General features: G+C 37.4%; 1 protein-coding gene across 3 annotated transcripts in view; it reads left to right on the top strand.

Moving 5' to 3' along the window:
• The window catches only part of NFATC3 (nuclear factor of activated T cells 3), a 111,808-nt gene that overhangs the window by 57,020 nt on the left and 35,088 nt on the right, over nt 1–19,700 (top strand). For all 3 annotated transcript variants that reach the window (XM_037041439.1, XM_037041438.1, XM_037041440.1), the window contains exons 4-6: nt 116–315; nt 8,460–8,632; nt 12,354–12,494. In XM_037041439.1, coding sequence (XP_036897334.1) covers nt 116–315; nt 8,460–8,632; nt 12,354–12,494 — 514 coding nt within the window. The remainder of the gene's footprint in view (nt 1–115; nt 316–8,459; nt 8,633–12,353; nt 12,495–19,700) is intronic.

Genomic DNA, 19,700 nt, shown 5'->3' with positions numbered 1-19,700 from the left:
AATAACATTTTATATATTAATAATATGTGATCCAGATCTAAAGATTTACTGTTGTAAAGTTATTGTAAAATGCATGGATAATGAATTTGTTTTCTCTGTTTTTTTTCCTGATTAGCTGCTTGGATATAGTGAAAAGCCAGTAAATCTACAGATGTTTATTGGAACAGCAGATGATCGATATTTACGACCTCATGCATTTTACCAGGTGCATCGAATCACTGGGAAGACAGTTGCTACTGCAAGCCAAGAGATAATAATTGCCAGCACAAAGGTTCTGGAAATTCCACTTCTTCCTGAAAACAATATGTCAGCCAGGTATTTTGAAACATACCCACAAATGGACAGTTTTTTTCCTCCTAAAACAACTTTTGGAAAGAACATACAATATTTGTTGTTCTAAATTAACTGAATAACATTATTTAAATAATCATAGTGCATTTACTAAGGTTGGTAGCATATTTCCAGAAAGAAAATTCAGTTCAGCAAAAGTTTATGAACCCATGTAGTACTAGTCAAACAGTATGCTAGGTGACAGAGAGAAAACTATTTGGACTTTTTTCAAGAAGCTTATCATCTAATAGGGTAAACAGTGAGTTAATAGTTACAGTATAATTATGATTGTTGTTTCTTTTAAGGAACATTGTAGGAAAAACTTTTAAGGAAAACTTTTCCTCTACCTCTAGGTGGCCAACTTCCAAATGAGTATGCAGTAGAGTTTTGCTCGTGAATACTAGTTATGATTATATAGATTTGTCTGTTAAAGAAACCTGAAATGCAGTGACTTAAATAGTTTAGAGGTTTAGTTTTTCATCCCATGATAAAAATACACACATAAGCATATTAGGGCTAGCACAGTGGCTTCATAAGTCATTGATTTTCTAAGGTCCTTCTGTTTTTTCTTCCCTGCAATTTTTAGTATATGGTTTCTATTCTCAAGATTGCCTTATGATTTAAAATGGCTGCTGGTGCTCTAGTCATCACAATCCCAATCCCAGAAGGAATAAGGAAGAAGCAATAGGATGAAGGTTAAAAGAGAATTTCCATCTGTGTCAGGCCTCTTTAAAGAGCTTGTCCCAGAAACCTACCCAACACATCTCATTGACCATCCTTGTATATAAGGAAAACTGGGGTAATTTTTTTTTACCTAAATACTTTGCCACCTCTAACAGTATAGAGGCCTATTAATAAGGAAAAATGGAAGGAAGGCTATTTAGTAGGCAACTATTAATCTGTCACTTACCAGGGATGTGAAACTTAGAGTGAAGTTTGTTACAGAAATTATTTCAAACTACAATATAGACATTTCTTAAAATGGTAGTAACATCCATCCCTAGCCGTTGCAAAAACAGTCAGGTATCAGTCTCTAGCTCTTTTCTTTTAAATTATATTTAAGTGACTTTTTAAGTAAACTGAATATACCACTGAGGACATAGTAATTTGTATTATAATTCTAACAAAATAAGAATTGCCTCAAGAAATCACTTACCCTTTTATCCTTTCTGGTTATTACCAGAAAAGACAAGTTAATATGAAATTAAATAAAATCCTAATTTGCCTGCCTTGTTTAAGTGAACAGTACCCGAGAGCGCAACCCAGTGAGTCATTACACAGGGACTGTAATAGTTTTTTCATGGCAAGTGCGGATAGCTAGTTGATAATCTGTACTCCTAAAATTTTCATGTTCTGTGATTTAGAAAGAACTTTGGAGTCTCAACCAATGCTTGTTCAGGCACTCAAGCAAAACTCTTAAGGAGAACATCAGCTCATCCTCCAAATGTCCTATTTAACCGTTTTCAAATAAGGTGAGGTGGCCAGCCTCTGAATGAGAATGCAAGTCAGCTTCTCTTTTACTCTAGAATCTTACTTTTTTCATTTAGCATCAAGCATATGAATATACAAATAGCTGTAGAACTCGTAAAATTTGTCTCTGGAAGATACAATACCCCTCAGGTTTGTTGTCCATTTATCCTTCTGGATATCTAAAGTACTAGACTTGAATCAAGTTAAATAGGAAATCACAAGAAGCATACTATGCTGCTTTACTTTGCTTGAAGGACAGCATAAGAAATAGCCATCTGAATACTTCTTTATAATCTGAAAAAAACACTCTTTCTTAAGTTGGTCATTATTATATACACACAGAGAATCCTTTCAAGTTAAAGGAACAAAGTTATTATTTTCTCATAACATGGTAGGTTTTGCTTTACCAGACAAGGAGAAATCTATAAAAACTTTATAACATTTATTTTTTGCTTTGACTTCCAGGAAGTTCATGATTAAGTCAGTTATAGTAATTCATATAACTCTGGATTTCGGATATATTTGTTTCTTGTTTCTTATATTTAAATTTTTTTCTATTTGTTTTTTTCTTGGCCTTATTTGTAATTATATTGTAAAAAGCCTGTCCTTTCTAAAAGTAGTGTATAAATAAATTCAAGAAAATAGAATACATGAGTTTCTAATACAGATTATCAAGAAATTGGGAAAGCCTCATACACCAAATCGTGTGAAAAAAAAATCAGAAGAATAGGATTTGAACATATCTGCTGCCTCCTTTTTCTATCTATTAGCACATGGAACAGAGGTGGTAGTCATGATCCATGTCCCTTTTCCAACAGAACTGGCATATACTTCCTGGTTGGATGACATCATAAAGAAAAAAGCTGCAGAAATACAGTTGTTATTAATAACAAGCAACTAGCCCCCTTACCCCACCCTGCCAGACACATACTTGAAACTTCTCAGGCCATTTTATCCATTTTGCGCTGTTAGATGGGAAACAAGAGTTCTGTGGAAACCAAAGCTTGTGGCAACATTGTGTGTTTCCAAGAAAGGGTTCAGTAAGGAACATCTAGAAGGTTATCAAACCTGAAAAACCTTTTCCGTGTATGTTAGAAAATGGGGCAGCTAATGCTAAATGAGCCTGCTATATCCAAGAACTAAATACTATAAGCTACAGTAATTGAATGTAATATAGTTTTATATAGTGATAGATAAAATTTTGTGAATGATACATAAGACCATTGTTCAAAATAATTTATATTAAGTGAGTTATAGGTGTGTATTAAATGGCTCTACTGTTCTCTAAAAGAGGTAAATGGAAAAAGTGGTAGGTATTCCCCTTGTTTTGTCTACTATCCTTCAGGCTTGGTTATTTCAATCCTAATCTCTCTCGGATGGATGGTGAGTGGCTCAGTTGGTTGGAGTGTTGCAGATTCTGCCCAGGCTGCTGTAGCTCAGTGGCTTGGGCATTTTTGTGTAAACCAAAGGGTTGCTTGTTCAATTTCCAGTCAGGTCACGTGCGTGGGTTGTAGACCAGGTCCCTAGTTGGGAGTATGCAAGAGACAGTCAGTAGATCTCTCTTTCTCTCTCTCCCCCCACCCCCTCCTCCTCTCTCCCCCACTCCCTCTCTCACTCACACACATCTATAAACATATCCTAGGGTGAGGATTAAAAGAAAAGATAAATAAAACCAGTACACTAATCCATAAGCCATAGAGCTCACCACCCTATAAGTTATTTTAAATATAGGATGCCAGTATTTATTGCCTCACTGTACTCATAATTCCTTCCTGGTTTTTTTTTTGTATTACCTGCTCAAAAATTCCTTTCCTGTTTTAAAACTAGATGAATATGGATGTGGCAGTGTTACATTCTGGTCTAAAATATAGTTTTAGTTGTAAACAGACTTTAATAATTATTTTTATTCCAATATATGTAGTTTTTTGTTGGTATGTTTTTATCTTTTGTTTGGCATTTTTCCCTTTATATTGAATGTATTGCGGTGACACTGGTTAACAGAATTCTTCTGGTTTTAGGTGCACGATTATACAATACGTCATCTGTACATGGTTTTGTGTGTTCACCACTCTGACTCAACTATGTTTTGTATTTGTTAAACAGTTTTAAGATTGTCATTTCTGATTCTCTTATTCCAGATCTCCTTCTTTTAAGTACATTTGATTGATTATACTATTACAGTTGTCCAATTTTTTTTCTAACCTTAATCCCCCTCTGCCTTGCACTGCCCTTCTCACTAGCATTCCCCCCACCTGTTCATTCATATCCATGGGTTGTACATATAAGTTCTTCTGCTCTCTGTTTCCCACACTATTCTTAACCTCCCCCTGTTTATTTTGTTCTACCATTTATGCTTCTTATTCCCTGTACCTTTCCCCCCCAGTCTCTTTCCTCCTTCTCCTGGCTCATAACCCCCCATGAGATCTCCATTTTAGTCATTCTTTTCCTGTTCTAGTTGTTTGCTTAGTTTGTTTTTGTTTTATAGATTCAGTTGTTGATAGTTGTGAGTTTGTTGTCATTTTACTGTTCATAGTTTTGATCTTCTTTTTCTTAGAAAAGTCCCTTTAACATTTCATATAAGGGCTTGGTGATGATGAACTCCTTTAACTTGATCTTATCTGGGAAGCACTTTATCTGCCCTTCCATTCTAAATGATAGCTTTGCTGGATAAAGTAGTTTTAGATGTAGGTCCTTGCCTTTCATGACTTGGAATACTTCTTTCCAGCCCCTTCTTGCCTACAAGTTTTCTTTTTTTTTTTTTAATTTATATTTTATTTATTTATCTTTAGAGGGGAAGGGAAGGAGAGAGGGAGAGAAATATCAATGTATGGTTGCCTCTGCCAAGGACGCACAATGTATCATGTGTCCCCTGCTGGGAACTGGCCTGCAACCCAGGCATGTGCCCTGACTGGGAATCGAACTGCGATCCTCTGGTTCGCAGGCCCATGCTCAATCCACTGAGCTACACCAGCGAGGGCCTACAAGGTTTCTTTTAAGAAATCAGCTGATAGTCTTATGGGAACTCCTTTGTAAGTAACTATCTCCTTTTCTCTTGCTGCTTTTAAGATTCCCTTCTTAGACCTGGCTGGTGTAGCTCAGTGGATTGAGCGTGGGCCTGCGAACCAGAGGATCGCGGTTCGATTCCCAGTCAGGGCACATTCCTGGGTTGCAGGCAGGTTCCTTGCAGGCTAACTACCAGCAGGGGACGCACAAAAGGCAACCATACATTGATGTTTCTCTCCCTCTCTCCTTCCCCTCTAAAGATAAATAAATAAAATCTTTAAAAATAAATAAAATATTAAAAAAAAAGATTCCCTTCTTGTTTTTAATCTTGGGTAATGTAATTATGATGTGCATTGGTGTGTGCTTCCTTGGGTCCAACTTTGGGGACTCTGAGCTTCCTGGACTTCCTAGAAGTCAATTTTCTTTGCCTGATTGGGGAAGTTCTCCTTCATTATGTTTTCAAAGAAGTTTTCAATTTCTTGCTCTTCCTCTTCTCCTTCTGGCACCCCTGTGATTCAGATGTTGGAACATTTAAAGTTGTTCTGGAAGTTCGTAAGCCTCTCCTCACTTTTTTGAATTCTTGTTTCTTTATTCTTTTCCTGTTGAATGTTTATTTCTTCCTTCTGTTCCAAATTGTTGATATGAGTCCCGATTCCATTCCCTTCACTGTTGGTTCCCTGTATATTTTTCATTCCACTTTGCATAGCCTTCACTTTTTCCTGTTATTTTGTGTCCACATTCAATCATTTCTGTGAGCATCCTAGTTACCAGTGTTTTGAGCTCAGCATCTGATAGGTTGGCTGTCTCCTCATTTCTTAGTTCTTTTTCTGTTCTTTTATTTGGGCCATATTTTTTTGGTCTCTGTGCTTATAGGGTGTTACATTGTAAGTGGGGGAGTGAGCCTTAGTTGGAGGCTGTTCCCCACGGGGCTGCATTGTGGCGCTATATGGGTCAGAGAGGGAACAGTGCCACTTGCTCAGCTCTTGTCCTGCTTTCAGTCATTTCCCCTGCTACCCCGTAAGCAAACTGGGCCCCTCTGGTACTGATTCCTGGGTAGATGGGCTTCTATGTACCTTCTAGGACTCTGTGGGTCTCTCCAATGAACTCTCCTGTTAAGCTGGGAGTTTTTCCTACAGCTACAACCCTCACAGATTTTTACAGCCAGAGGTCTTGAGACTTTATTTCCCCATGCTGGAACCCTGGGTTGCGTGGTGTGTCTCATTCCTCAATTGTTCCTGTTGTTCATCCACACGTGAACGTGGTACCTCCTGGTCCTCCAGCTGCCTTCTCTTCCATTAGGTCCACTTCCTTGCTGCACGTCCTCTCTGCCCTGGCTGCCAGCCTCTGCCCTTCCTACCAGTCTGAATGAGTGTTTCTTCTTTAACTCCTTGGTTGTTGGACTTCTGTAGTTCATTTCCTGGCAGTTCTAGTTGTTTTTTGTTTTTAAATTTGTTGTTGTCCTTCTTTTAGTTGTGTGAGGTAACAAAGTATATCTACCTACACCTCCATCTTGATCCCCAAATCTTCTGTTAGAAGCTTAGCTTTCTGCTAAAATATCTTCTCACAAAACTCAATAAAATTTATGACCCCTGGGGTTCCCCCCTGAGACCCATGTTGGCATGTTAACGTGAATGATCACTGCCTGATATAGTTTGATTGATACTGCTTTGAGCTAAAGTACAGTTGTTTGATATTAGTTAAATATTTATTTTGTTTATTTTCAAAGTTATTTCTTTTTAGAAATTATTCTGTCTTTCTGAAGATGAAACTACCCTTTTGGGGATTTTTTCTTATACTTTACTGGTTCTTATCTTGATAACCTAGTTCTGTAATATACATTGTCCATCAAAGCTACTTGTGCAGCCTTTGGGCAGTGAGCACTAGAGTTGGAACTGTTGGTAGGTACAGCAAAAAGATGAATAATAATGAAAGCCATAAGAGAGAGTAAACTTTAACTGGAACATTTGATCAGTAGTTATCTGTTTGCTGAATTCTTCCAATATGTGAATAAGAAAGATACGTTGTAGGTACTGTTGTTTCCTACCATGATATGTGTTAAGCAACCATATTTAGTAATACATTTTGAAAGTATTGAAATGTTAGACCTTAAATGCCGAAACTGTAATTTTATATGTGCATTGTATGACATAGAAATATGTCATATAGTTGAGAAAATATAAAATTTATAGTTTAGAAACTTTAGAAATATGTAATATTGTTAGAGATGCAAGAATGATAGCCTGATGAACTGTTTCATTAATAAGCATATGACTATAAAAATCTATTAATGATAGATGTGGGCCTACATATGAATCTTTTCTGGCGTAATTCTTTCTTTCTTTCTTTCTCTCTCTCTCTTTTGTTATTTATTTATTTTTAGACAGAGGGGAAGGGAAGGAGGAAGAGTGGGAGAGAAACATCAGTGTGTGGCTGCCTCTCATTTGTCCCATACTGGGGACCTGGCCTGCAACCCAGGCATGTGCCCTGACTGGGACCCTTTGCTTCACAGGCCCGTGCTCAATCCACTGAGCTACACCAGCCATAACTTTGTTCTTTTTTTTAAAAAAGATTTTATTTATTTATTTATCTTTAGAGGGGAAGGAGAGAGGGAGAGAAACATCAATGTATGGTTGCCTTTTGTGCATCCCCTGCTGGGAGTTGGCCTGCAGGGAACTGGACTACAACCCAAGCATGTGCCCTGACTGGGAATCGAACTTCGATCCTCTGGAGGATCGCAGGCCCGCGCTCAATCCACTGAGCTACACCAGCCAGGGTTATGTTCTTTTTTTAAAAAAAATTTATTTATTTATATTCAGAGGGGAAGGGACGGAGAGAGGGAGAGAAACATCAATGTATGGTTGCCTCTGGTGTGTCCCCTGCTGGGAACTGGCCTGCAACCCAGGCATATGCCCTGACTGGGAATCGAACTGCGATCGTGTGGTTCCAGGCCCATGCTCAATCCACTGAGCTACACCAGCCAGGGCATAACTTTGTTCTTTTAATGATTCTTTGGGTTGGCTGGACTCAACCAGCTCATTCATGTGATGATGGATAGGATCACTCATACACCTGAATCCAGCTGGTAACTCATTTGGGTTTGGAACGTTCAAGATGGCTGGTGTAGTTAACTGTTGTCTTGGCCTTTCTTTCCTGCATGCTATTTGGACTTCATCGTGGTGGCTTAGGACTCCAAGAAAAAGTTATGAGGCTTCTTAAGTGCTAGGTTTATAACTTACACAGCATCACTTGGTCACATCCTATAATGCCAGCTCTCAAGGAGAGGAGGCACAGGAACTCTGGGAAGAGTGGCACGCATGTACAGGAATGGAAAGGAATTGACAGCCCTCTTTACAGACAATCTGTTACACTTCTGTCATGCAAAAATATTTTTCAAAAAATTTCCATTTATTTCCCCTTTATCTTCTACCTTTCCCCACTCCCTTTTCCTTCTGGTAATGATCCATATTGTTGTCTGTGTCTCTGAGGGGTTTTTTTTTCTTTTCTTAACCCTTCACTTCTTTCAGACATTTTTAATTTTTGATTTTTAGGTAGTAATAGTTCTTCCCTGCCAAATTAGCACTGGCTACTTAGCTGAGTTGTTTAGAACCACTGATTATCAGTAAACGAGTAAAATGTTTATTTTCTTTTCTCCCTAGTATTGACTGTGCCGGTATTTTGAAACTCCGCAATTCAGATATAGAACTTCGAAAAGGAGAAACTGATATTGGCAGAAAGAATACTAGAGTACGACTTGTGTTCCGCGTACACATCCCACAGCCCAATGGAAAAGTCCTTTCTCTTCAGACTGCTTCTATACCTGTTGAGTGCTGTAAGTGAGCTTGTGATGATGTTTTAAAATTTCATTTCCAATGGGTCATTTCCTGTCTTGTTTGTAATATAATGTTTGGATCTAAAATGTAGACTGAGGCACAGAATCTGGATAGCTGGTGTGATTTTCTTGTATGGAAATAAGCTACATGGTTAGGTAGGAGAAGTTATGATCTTGAAGTTAAAAAATGGTTTCTTATTATAATTTGACCATAGGTAGCTATGTGACTATAGACAAATTCTCCTGACCACAGTTTTCTTATCTGTATATGAGGCAGGTGGGCTTCATTATACTTGAGGACCCAGTCATGAAGTTACAATTCTAAGTGTTACTTGGCTATCGTTATTTCATTAAAATGTCAGCCTTTATGTAGGAACATGCCTGTCTCAGTGAGCTGACACCTCAGCTAAATAAGGAATCACAAGATTTTGGTTTTTTGTGGGATTTTTTTACCATAAATTTAATTGCAATACCAGACTGAGAAAGCAAATCCTTTTCCCCTGATTACAAAGGAAAGAAATGAAAAAAGGCCCTAGAACATGATAACTAACTACTCAAGCCCTGGAGAACTGTGGACCTCTGGTAGGTTAGCTGGTAGGACTGAAAGACTGAGACTGCTGTTTAGGTCTCTCTGGCATACCCTTAGAAATGTTTTAATTTCATGTCTTAAGTTTTGTGCAGGAGGAAACAGGCACAGGTATTTCAAGTACTCATCGAAGGTTATTTGCTTGTAGGTGACAAGAGCTGTGCCTAGAGCACAGGTTCTTAGTATTCTACTAGTTACATTATACCATTTTATTTCTGTTAATCTCATGCATTCTTAATTCAGGATTATACTTAACTTAATTTCCTTTCTGTGCCTCCATTTGCTGTTTCTTGAATTGGAATGACTTTATCATTTCCCTGTTGACTCTGGGAATCACTGAACAAATCCATGGTAAAAAAATCACTATAGAAGTAATTTTTGTATTAATTTTTAAAAAATATTTTATTGCCCTGGCTGGTGTGCTTCAGTGAATTGAGTGCCAGCCTGTGAACCAAAGAGTCACTGGTTTGATTCCTAGTCAGGGCACATGCCTGGCTTGCGGGCCAGATCCCCAGTTGGGGGCATGCAAGAGGGAACCACATATTGATGTTTCTTTTTCTCTTACTCTCTCCTTTCCTCTTTCTCTAAAAATAACAAAATAAAAATTTTATTTATTCATTTATTTTTAGAGAAAGGGGAAAGGAGGGAGAGAGGGAGAGAACCATTGATATGGGAGAGATACATCAATCAGTTGCCTCTTGCATGCACCCAGTGGGGGACCAAGCCTGCAACCCAGGCATGTGCCGTGACTGGAAATTGAACTGGCCCCCTTTCAGTTTGCAGGCCATCCCTCAATCCATTGAGCCACACCAGCCGTGGCTGTAATAATTTTTAATAGGTAAGACCAGGTACCTGGTACAAAATTTAGAAAGAATGAAAGAGTATAGAGTGAGAAGCAAATTCTAAGTCAACTGGTTTTTCCTCTTCAAAGCAACTATCATTGCCAGTGTTTTTATTATCCTGACAGAGTATTCTGTGCCCATACAAACACATGTGTTTAGCAAAATAATTTAAATAAGGTTCTGGAGTATTTTGAGTTTTCAAGATGAAGTTTTTTTGAAAAGATTTTTTTCTTACATTTTACTTAGATTTTACTTTTAGAGAGAAGGGAAGGGAGGGAGAGAAACATTGATGTGTGAGAGATACATTGATTGGTTTCCTCTTACACACCCCCAACTAGGAACCTGGCCCATAACCCAGGCATGTGCCCTGACTGGGAATCGAACCAACAACACTTCAGTTTCCAGGCTGGCACTCAATCCACTGAGCAGCACCAGCCAGGGCAAAATTTAATGTGATTTTTTTTATTAAATTAATACATGATTATTGTTGAGAATATAGAAGATGCAGAATGGTACAGAGAGTAGTATTAAAAGCTTTTGAAATAGTCACTTGCCAAAGATAGTTACTGTTAACTATTTTGGGGGGTTTTCTTTCTCCTTTTCTTTTGGTCTATATATCTATACATATACATAGTATTTTTTAGTTGGGCTTACCTGATAGAGTTTTTATTTAAGATTTTATTTATTTATTTTTAGAGAGAGGAGAAAGGGAGCAGAGAAAGAATGGGAGAAAAACATTGATGTGAGAGAGAAGCATTTATCAGTTGCCTCTCAAATGTGTCCAGACTGGGAACCAGACCCGCAATCTGGGCATGTGCCCTGACTGGGAATCAAACTGGCAACATTTTGCTTTGTGGTACGATGCCCAACCAGCTGAGCCACACTGGTCAGGGCTTTACGCAATATAGTTTTATTAATTGTTTTGGTATTTTCACTTACAGTGGGCATTTTCTCATATTGCTAAATATTCCTCAAAAACTGTTTTCAACATATACATATTTTTTGCTATGATTGTGCCATTTGTTGAAAACATTTTTACTGTTACTTTGAATGTACTTATGATGACCAATTTCTACCATACATGTCTAAAATTTGATTTAATCTATTCCCTAGGCTAGTCAGTGCTTGTTTCCATGTTCCTTCTCAGTGAGTCATTTGTAACTTAAGTAGGGATATAAGTGTTTTTGAGATCTAGGTTGATGCTGGGTACTTCCCGAGTGATAGTTCATCCTAAATCCCAGACCTCTCCCTTATGAAAGAATCTGTTTTACCATTCTCTTTGAATGGGGCTGGTATCCCAGTTCACATACATTTTGTGGCTTGGTGTTCAGTAGTTATGAAAGATAAGAGCCATAGTGAACTGTGTCTTTCCTAAAGGCATTCAGGTTTAAATTTCTTTAAAATGTTATTCTAGCCAAACAAAACACAGCTGACCCTAAAAGCTACCAGTTTTTCCACACAAGAAGTAGAACTGAAAGTAGGCCTATTTTCCAAATGTGAAGAATAGAGTATAATCCACATTTTTTCTTTGTTTTGAAGAGAAAAGAGCCAGAAATACCATCACTAGAAAATGTAGCTACTTGGAATCAGTTAGTATCATACAAAGGGGTACCAAGATCACTGTTTATAATGTTAATTTGAATAATGACTCTATGGCATTAAGAAACACTTGTTCACATACCCTGGAAATGAAGTATTAGTGTACTAAAGAAACATTTACGTCCGGTTTTTAAAATTCACTATTGAAATGTATACTTTATGTATGCTTCAGTTATTTAGTTATTTAGAAAATCTTCCAAAATGGAATCCTGATGGTCTCAATGATGTTAGAGTTGTTTTCTTGATGAAAAGGCTACTTGGCATTTGTCCTTTAGAAACTTGTCTTTTAATTGTAGGAAACATAATTATATGTCTTTGGATTTAATTTGTCTTTTATGATTAGATTTATTGATTTTAACAGTTGTAGGGAAGAAATGTATTAAAGACTTAAGCTAAAAAGTGAAAAGTTGGATAAAGTGAATGTGTTAAAGTCAATATAAATTTGCAAGCATTAATTTCTCTTATTGGTTTTTTTTACAGTTGTAGTCTTAAGAAAATAAGTCACACAAAGCTAATGACTATTTTATTTTTTATATAATGTAGTTATTTTGGTGGATATTTTAGTATTATCTTGAATTGTAAAATTCCAGAATTTGCTTTTCTTCATTTTCATTATATAGCTTGAATTGTCAATTATATATGAAAATTTATAAACTAATATTTTGTTTCTTCTCAACTTTTGAAAATAAAACAGCCCAGCGGTCTGCTCAAGAACTTCCTCATATTGAGAAGTACAGTATCAACAGTTGTTCTGTAAATGGTGGTCATGAAATGATTGTGACTGGATCTAATTTTCTTCCAGAATCGAAAATCATTTTTCTTGAAAAAGGACAAGGTAAATAATATAAGATTTGAATTGATTGACTTTGAATTATTCAGATATTCCATGGACATTAAGCATAAAGTTCTCCTAAAGCCACAGACATCATTTATGCAGATTTTATTGTAAATCAAACATTAAATTTTCATATGTGTTAATTTTTATTAAGGATGTTTCACCCTAAATGGTGTGACTTGGTTGGAGTGTTGTCTGAACACCATAAGGTTGTAGGTTCAAGCCCCTGTCAGGGTGCATGTGGGAGGCAGCCAATTGATGTTTGTCTGTTTCTTTCCTTCTCTCCTTCCCTTTCTCTCTAAAATCAATAAACATATCCTTCAGTAAGGATTTAAAAAAAAAAGATGTCTCAAAAGTAGAAGGATCTCCTAGTAGTTTTACTCCTAGGTATACGAAGTCTGTCTAGAAGGTATCTAGCCATGTAATAGGGAAAATAGAGATTTTTTTTAAGGTTTTTACTGATAATTTATTTTTGGAGAGAGGGGAAGGGAAGGAGAAAGAGAGAAAAAGAAACATCGATGTGTGGTTGCCACTCTCATACCTCCTACTCGGGGACCTGGCCTGTAACCTAGGCAACCTGTGCCCTGACTGGGAATAGAACCTGCAACCCTTTGGTTTGCAGGTTGGCACTCAATCCCCTGAGCCACAAACACCAGGGCAAAAAATAGAGACTTTTATTGAAGAAGATAGAAGAAACATTATACATAGGACAGTGACGCCTCAGTCCCCTTCAAAGTAGGCACCTTGGGACCTCACACAGTTCTCCCAATCACCATCAGCTGTTCTCCCAATCACTATCAGCTGCCCTGTCATATTTTTCTGAATCTCATCAACAGTCTGAAATCTCTTCCCTTTCAAGGGTGATTTTAGTTTGGGGAAAAACCATAAGTCACAGGATACGAAATGTGGGTTGTAGTGGGGCTGAGTCACCTGGGTGATTTGATGTTTTGCCAAATGACTGCACGAGATGTGGTGCATGAGCAGGCGTGTTGTGGTGATGAAGCTGCCAATCACCAGTTGCTGTAGCTGCAGCCCTCTGAATCATCCAAGTAGTTTCTGCGGAGGGATGTTCAAGCTTAATGTAAAATTTGATGTAGATTAGTTGCTCTACTTGCTCAGCCATTTTGAATGTGACGGCCACACAGTGCACATGCTCACTCAACAGCATCTACCACCCTACTGACTAGTACAGTGCAGTTGTCATTGTTCATACATGCACATTTCAGTCCACTCTCCTTGGCTATTAGGTTACATCGATGTCTCGCAAACTGTGCTTGTTATATTAACAACGGCTGGACTTTTTCTGGACAGACTTCGTATATATACTAAAGAGAATTGAAAACATGTCACATATAAACTTGGACACAGGTGCTTATAGCAGGATTATTCATAATAGCCAAAAAATGGAAACAATCTAAGTGTTCATCAGCTGATAAATTGATATAATCATATAATGATGGAATATTATTCAGCTATAAAAAAGAAGAAAGTTTTGGTCCATGCTACATCATGGATGAATCTTGACAACATTATGCTAAGTGAAAGAAGTATATGCTAAGTGAAAGAAGCCAGCACAGAATGTCCAGGAAGTAGATTAGTGGTTGTAAGAGTTTGGTGGGAGTTGTCAGTGGGGAGTGACTACTAATAAATGGGCATGGAGTTTCTGGAATTAGAGTTCTGTGAATATAAAAATCTCTGAATCATATACTTTAAAGAGTGAATTTTGCCCTGGCTGATGTGGCTTCATTGAAGTGTCGTCCCATAACTAAAACATCCCATAAATGAAAGGTTGTGGGTTTGATTCCCAGTTAGGGCACATACCTGGGTTGTGGGTTCGATCCCGATTTTGGCCACATACAATCCTGTAGGTCTGGGTGCCCACAGGAAGCCATTGGTCAATGCTTCTCTCTGGCATCAATGTTTCTATTTCCCCCTCCTCTCTCTCTAAAAGCAATGAAAAAAATATCCTTAGGTGAGAATTTTTTAAGTGAATTTTATGCATTTTTACATAATTATATGAATTATATCTTAATTTTTAGAAAAGTAGCAGAATCCTATGTTTATCTGAGTGTTTTATTTCAGCCTTTTTGAGCCTATTTAAAACGTTTTCTATTCCTTTTCTCATATTTTTTAAGCATTTAAAAATGTGAAATGAGCCCTGGCTGGTGTAGCTCAGTGGATTGAGCACGGGCCTGCGAACCAGAGGATCGCAGTTCGATTCCCAGTCAGGGCACATGCCTGGGTTGCAGGCCAATTCCCGGCAGGGGACCCACAAGAGGCAACCATACATTGATATTTCTCTCCCTCTCTCCTTCCCTTCCCCTCTAAAGATAAATAAATAAAATCTTTAAAAAAATGTGAAATGAAATACCATTCTCATAAGAATAATATAAAAAATAGGACATTTACCTTTGGAGTCACATTCTTGTTCCTTCCCAAATGGATTCTTCCCCTGGATCAATTTTTGGGTTTTTTTAGTTCTATTTTATGTATTTTCCGATTTTTGGACTTTATGTAGTACCACATGCATTCTTTTGAAAGAGTTTTTCCTCCCAGTGGTCAACATTAATGTTTTAATATAACTGAATTATCTTTCACTGTGTCTAAGTTTCACTGTATGAATGGGCCGCAATTTATTATCCATACTCTCACTGGACATTTGAGCTGTGTCTGGTTTTTGGCACTGCCAAACAGTAGCTAACAATTCTGTTATGAACATTTTACTTAAAAAAAAAAGATTTCTATGAAGATTTTATTGTAGGGTGCAACTTTTTTTTTAATCCTCATCCAAGGACATGCTCATTGATTTTAGAGAGAGAAAGGGAGAGATATTTCTTGGTTTCCTCTCTTATGCGCCTCATCCAGGGACCAAACCTACAACGCGGTATGTGCTCTGGCTAGGACTAGGACCTGTGACTTCTTGGTTTATTTGATGATATTCCAACCAATTGAGCCACAGTGGCCAAGGCAAACATTCTACTTATCACCTGGTGGACTAGGCAAGAATGTTACAATTCTTAAGTTTTATTAATTCAATAGGGATAAAATGGTATTTTGAATTTTGAGTTTAAATTTTCCTGTTAATTATATCGAGGTTGTTATGGGCCATTTATTTGTGTAGTATCTGTTTATGTCTTTACCCTTCTTTTTGTTGAGTCATTTTTTTTTACAGGATTCTTTGTATATAGGGTGGGGCAAAAAGTAGGTTTGCCAGTGTTGATATGGAAAATAATACAGTCATTAATAATACAAGAATAAACTCAGTTTTGCATATTCACAACTATAAACCTACTTTTGCTCACCTTGTATGTTGTATATCAAAGTGAGTTGGGGAAGTAGCCTATCTTTTTCCACTTTCCAAAAGTGTTGTCATGTGGTCTCACCACCTTTTGAACATGTGGCAGAGCTTACCTCTGAAATATTCTAGGCTGGGAGCTGTTTTTGTGGGGAGCTATTCATTTCTGATATAATTCTATTCATGATTATAGGACCACCTAAGTTTATTTCTTTTTGAGTTAGTTTTGGCAATTTTTGTTTTCCAGGTGAATAGAAAAACGCATTATTTCTGTGTTCCTCCTTTACTACCATAATATTACCACACTCATAACGCTTCTGAGTATGGTAATATTATGATATGTGGGTTTCCCATGTGTCAAGCAATTCTTCAATACCAACTGGGTGTCCTCAGTTCAGTTTAATTCAGTTCAGAAACTAATTGGAGTTAGTGTAGATCACACAGGTTAGGGGCTTAGTCCCTTAAGGCTGTCCCTCACATCAGATGCCAGTTGAAAGTAGTTGGTTGTTACCCACAACTCTGTCTGACTTGCCTACAAATCAGAGGTTCCCATGACCACCTTCCTGGATTTGATCATTGGTAGAACATGTCACAGAACTCAGGGAAACTTACTTACCAGTTTATTATATAATAAAGGATCCAGATGAACACCCAGGTGGAAGAGATACATAGAGCAAGGTATGAGGGGAGAAACATGGATTTTCTGTGCCCTTTACAGGCGTACCATTCTTCTAGCACTTGCATATGTTCAGTAACACAGAAGCTCCCTGAACCCCATAGTATGAGAATTTTTATGGCAGCTTCATCACATAGATATGATTGATTGATTATTCCATTTCCAGCCCCTCTTTCCTCTCTGGAGAAGGGAGGGTGGGCCTGAAAGTCCCAAGCTTCTAAGTATGGCTTAGAAGGGAGCCCACCCTGGATGAAGTTCCCTTCTTTGAACAAAAGACAATCATATTTGATCTAGGAAAGTCCAAGGGATTTAGGACCTCTATGTCAGGAACCAAATATTAGAGGAAAAAAGATGCTTCTAGTGCTCTTATCAGGAAATGATGGCTTGGGGGGTCCCTCAAAAAACAATTCATTTATTAAAACTGTGTGTGTATTCTTATATTTGTAAACTTCAGCCACCTTCAAAGTACTCTTCATTTTTTCTCTACTCAAAACAGGTTTTTTTAAAAAATAAAAATTTTTAAAGATTTTATTTATTTACTTTTAGAGAGGGGAGAAAGGGAGAGAAACATCAGTGTGTGGTTGCCTCTCATGTGCCCCCTACTGGGCACCTGGCCAGCAACCCTGGCATGTGCCCTGACTGGGTATCAGACCTGGTGACCTTTTGTTGCGCAGGCTGGCACTCAAAACACTAGCTAGGGCTCAAAACAGTTTTTGAACTTGTTGATTATGATGCCTTTTAGTGCTTCTGCTGTATTTTTTGTTTTGTTTTCTTTCACTCTTCCACATCAGCAAAAAAATTTTCTTTGAAGACTTTTTTATGGGGCTATTGCCTTTGGGGTAAGATCAGATGAATAGGGAGGGTGAGACACGGGGGTCATGCCATTTTTGGTCAAAAACTGCTGAATACTCAGGCTGGTGTGGACAGGTGCGCTGTTAAATCACCCATAATGAGATGGACAAACACGTCGAAAGAGTCTTCAGAAAAGTTCACTGAAGCTGAACACATCCTCTCACAACATTGCCAGGTGGTGCACTGTTACAGATGGGTTCCTAGAACACTCACCTAGCAGGGGAAGCCTGTACTACAAGGGGCCTGCCCTTTAGAAAATAATTCTGTGTTTTTTGGGTCCCCCCCACACCCACCGCCTTACCAGGTTTTAAGAACCATATGCTAGGAACTGGAGGCAGAGAACAATTTACATTTTTTCCATTGTTTCACACCATTATTTAATTTTACATAAGTTTTAAAATTTATCGACATTGGTTTGCTTGTAATACTCCCTGCATGTGGAATCATACGCTTTTTAAATTGTTTTTTTCTGCTGTTATTTGTGTCATCTGTTTTTTTTCATTAGATTTTCCAGAGTATTTGGCTTTATTGATCCTTTTAGTTGTGTTATTGTTTTGTTTATCTAATTTCTGCATTTTTTCTTCTTTTTACCTTTTGGGGGGCTAAATTGTTTTATTAATTTAAATACTTTTCATTTTTTTAAAACTTAACTATTTGAGATTATATATTGCCACATAGCTTGTCTTGTATAATTGTAGTATCTCTTTTTCCACCAAATACTTTTTCTTGAAGTTTAAATATGTTCAAATCTTCCCATCCTAAACATACCTTTTCCCTTGACTCTGTCATCCTCATAAGCAGTGGTTTCATTTCTTTTGTTTATCATCCAGCCCCTTGGAAGAGTAATCTGTCATCTACCTTCATTGCCTTACCTGCTACTTACTTTTCAATCTGTCTTTCCCTGTATTGGAATTGTAACCTCCTAAAAATTTGACAGTCGGCTATCTACTCTTTTTCTCGACACCCTTTTCTTTCTTGGCTTTTGTGTAATTGTACTTATCTGCTTCTCAGCACATTTTTATTCACACTCATCTTTTTTTTTCCCTCAGTTTTTCTGGCCCTTAAATATAGATGTTTCCCAAGGTTCTATATTCAACTTTCTTTTCATTATGTTCCTTTGTTCTGGCAGTTTCATCAGCTGCAAGATCTCTGTCTATAGTCACATTCTTTCTCCTAAACAAACTTCAAACCTGTGTTTAAAAGTATCCACTTAAAATTGCTACTTATAAAGAAATGTGCTACTTACATCCTACCAATACTTAAAATACGAAAACTTGTCAGACTTCACAAACCAGTTTCTCACTGGGTTGCCCAACTTCATTAATGTCAGGGCCGCCTTCTCAGGCTGGTAAGCATGTTTCCAAATGTCATCTTCTCTCTTAAAATTTACTTCCTTCCAACCCCTTCAACTCTGACCAATACCTGCACATCTTACCAGTTTTGTTTCACAATTTATTAATTTATCAATTATGTATAAAGCAACTGGGACATGAAAAACACTAGACATTGGGGACATAATAGTAAATAGTCTTCAGGTTGCCTTCTTTGATAGAGCCTACCTTCAAGTGGGTACACAGACAATAAACATAAACAGATAAGTGAATAAGATAATTCCAGATAAAAGTACAGTGAAGTAAGAGTGTAAAGTGATAGTGAATCACTTTCAGTGATAGTGATAGAATAGTGAAATCTCTGTCAGGTGGTCAATGAATGTCTTTTTGCAAAGATCATATTTGAAGCAAAGCAAGAAGTATGAGGAAGAGATATCTTAAAGCTATCACTTTGCATTATAAAAATTCATTTGTGTCTGAATATAATATGTATCTATAAAGCAGCTTCACTGTGGAATTTATATTAAATTTATATTTAATATAATTACATTTATATTAAATTTAAATTTAATTTATATTAAAATCTATATTAAATACAGAGCTTTGTTTTTAAGAGATATTGATTTAAATCGAATCATGTTACATGGTGGTAGTTAACTGGCTTTGGATGAGATTGCAGCTGTGAACATGTAACTCCCATTCTGAAGGCACCTCCAGTGATCTCTTCATTTTTTAGGCTCCTTAACGTGGCATTTAGGACACGGTCCGTTGCCTGTCTTTCCACCCTTGTTTCTTACTGCTCCCTGCCTCATACTTTATACTCCAGCAACACAGCTACTATGGTTCCCTATATCATGTGGTTTCTTGCAATCCTGCTTTTGCTCATATTATTTCTTCAGCCTAGACTATCCTTCTCCTTGCATCATCTAATTCCACCTTATATGTAAGCCTTAGTTCAAGAGCTACTTAGGAAGCCTTTCTTGTCTCATACTTTCATCCCAAGGTGCTTGGTTCCTCCAGAATGCACTTTTATTAGTTAGTGTGACCACCAC

Source organism: Sturnira hondurensis, unplaced genomic scaffold (assembly GCF_014824575.4).
Source record: "Sturnira hondurensis isolate 20B ecotype Veracruz unplaced genomic scaffold, ASM1482457v3 Scaffold0003090, whole genome shotgun sequence".
In the NCBI taxonomy this organism is placed as follows: domain Eukaryota; kingdom Metazoa; phylum Chordata; class Mammalia; order Chiroptera; family Phyllostomidae; genus Sturnira; species Sturnira hondurensis.
This window is presented reverse-complemented; position numbering and strand designations above follow the sequence as displayed.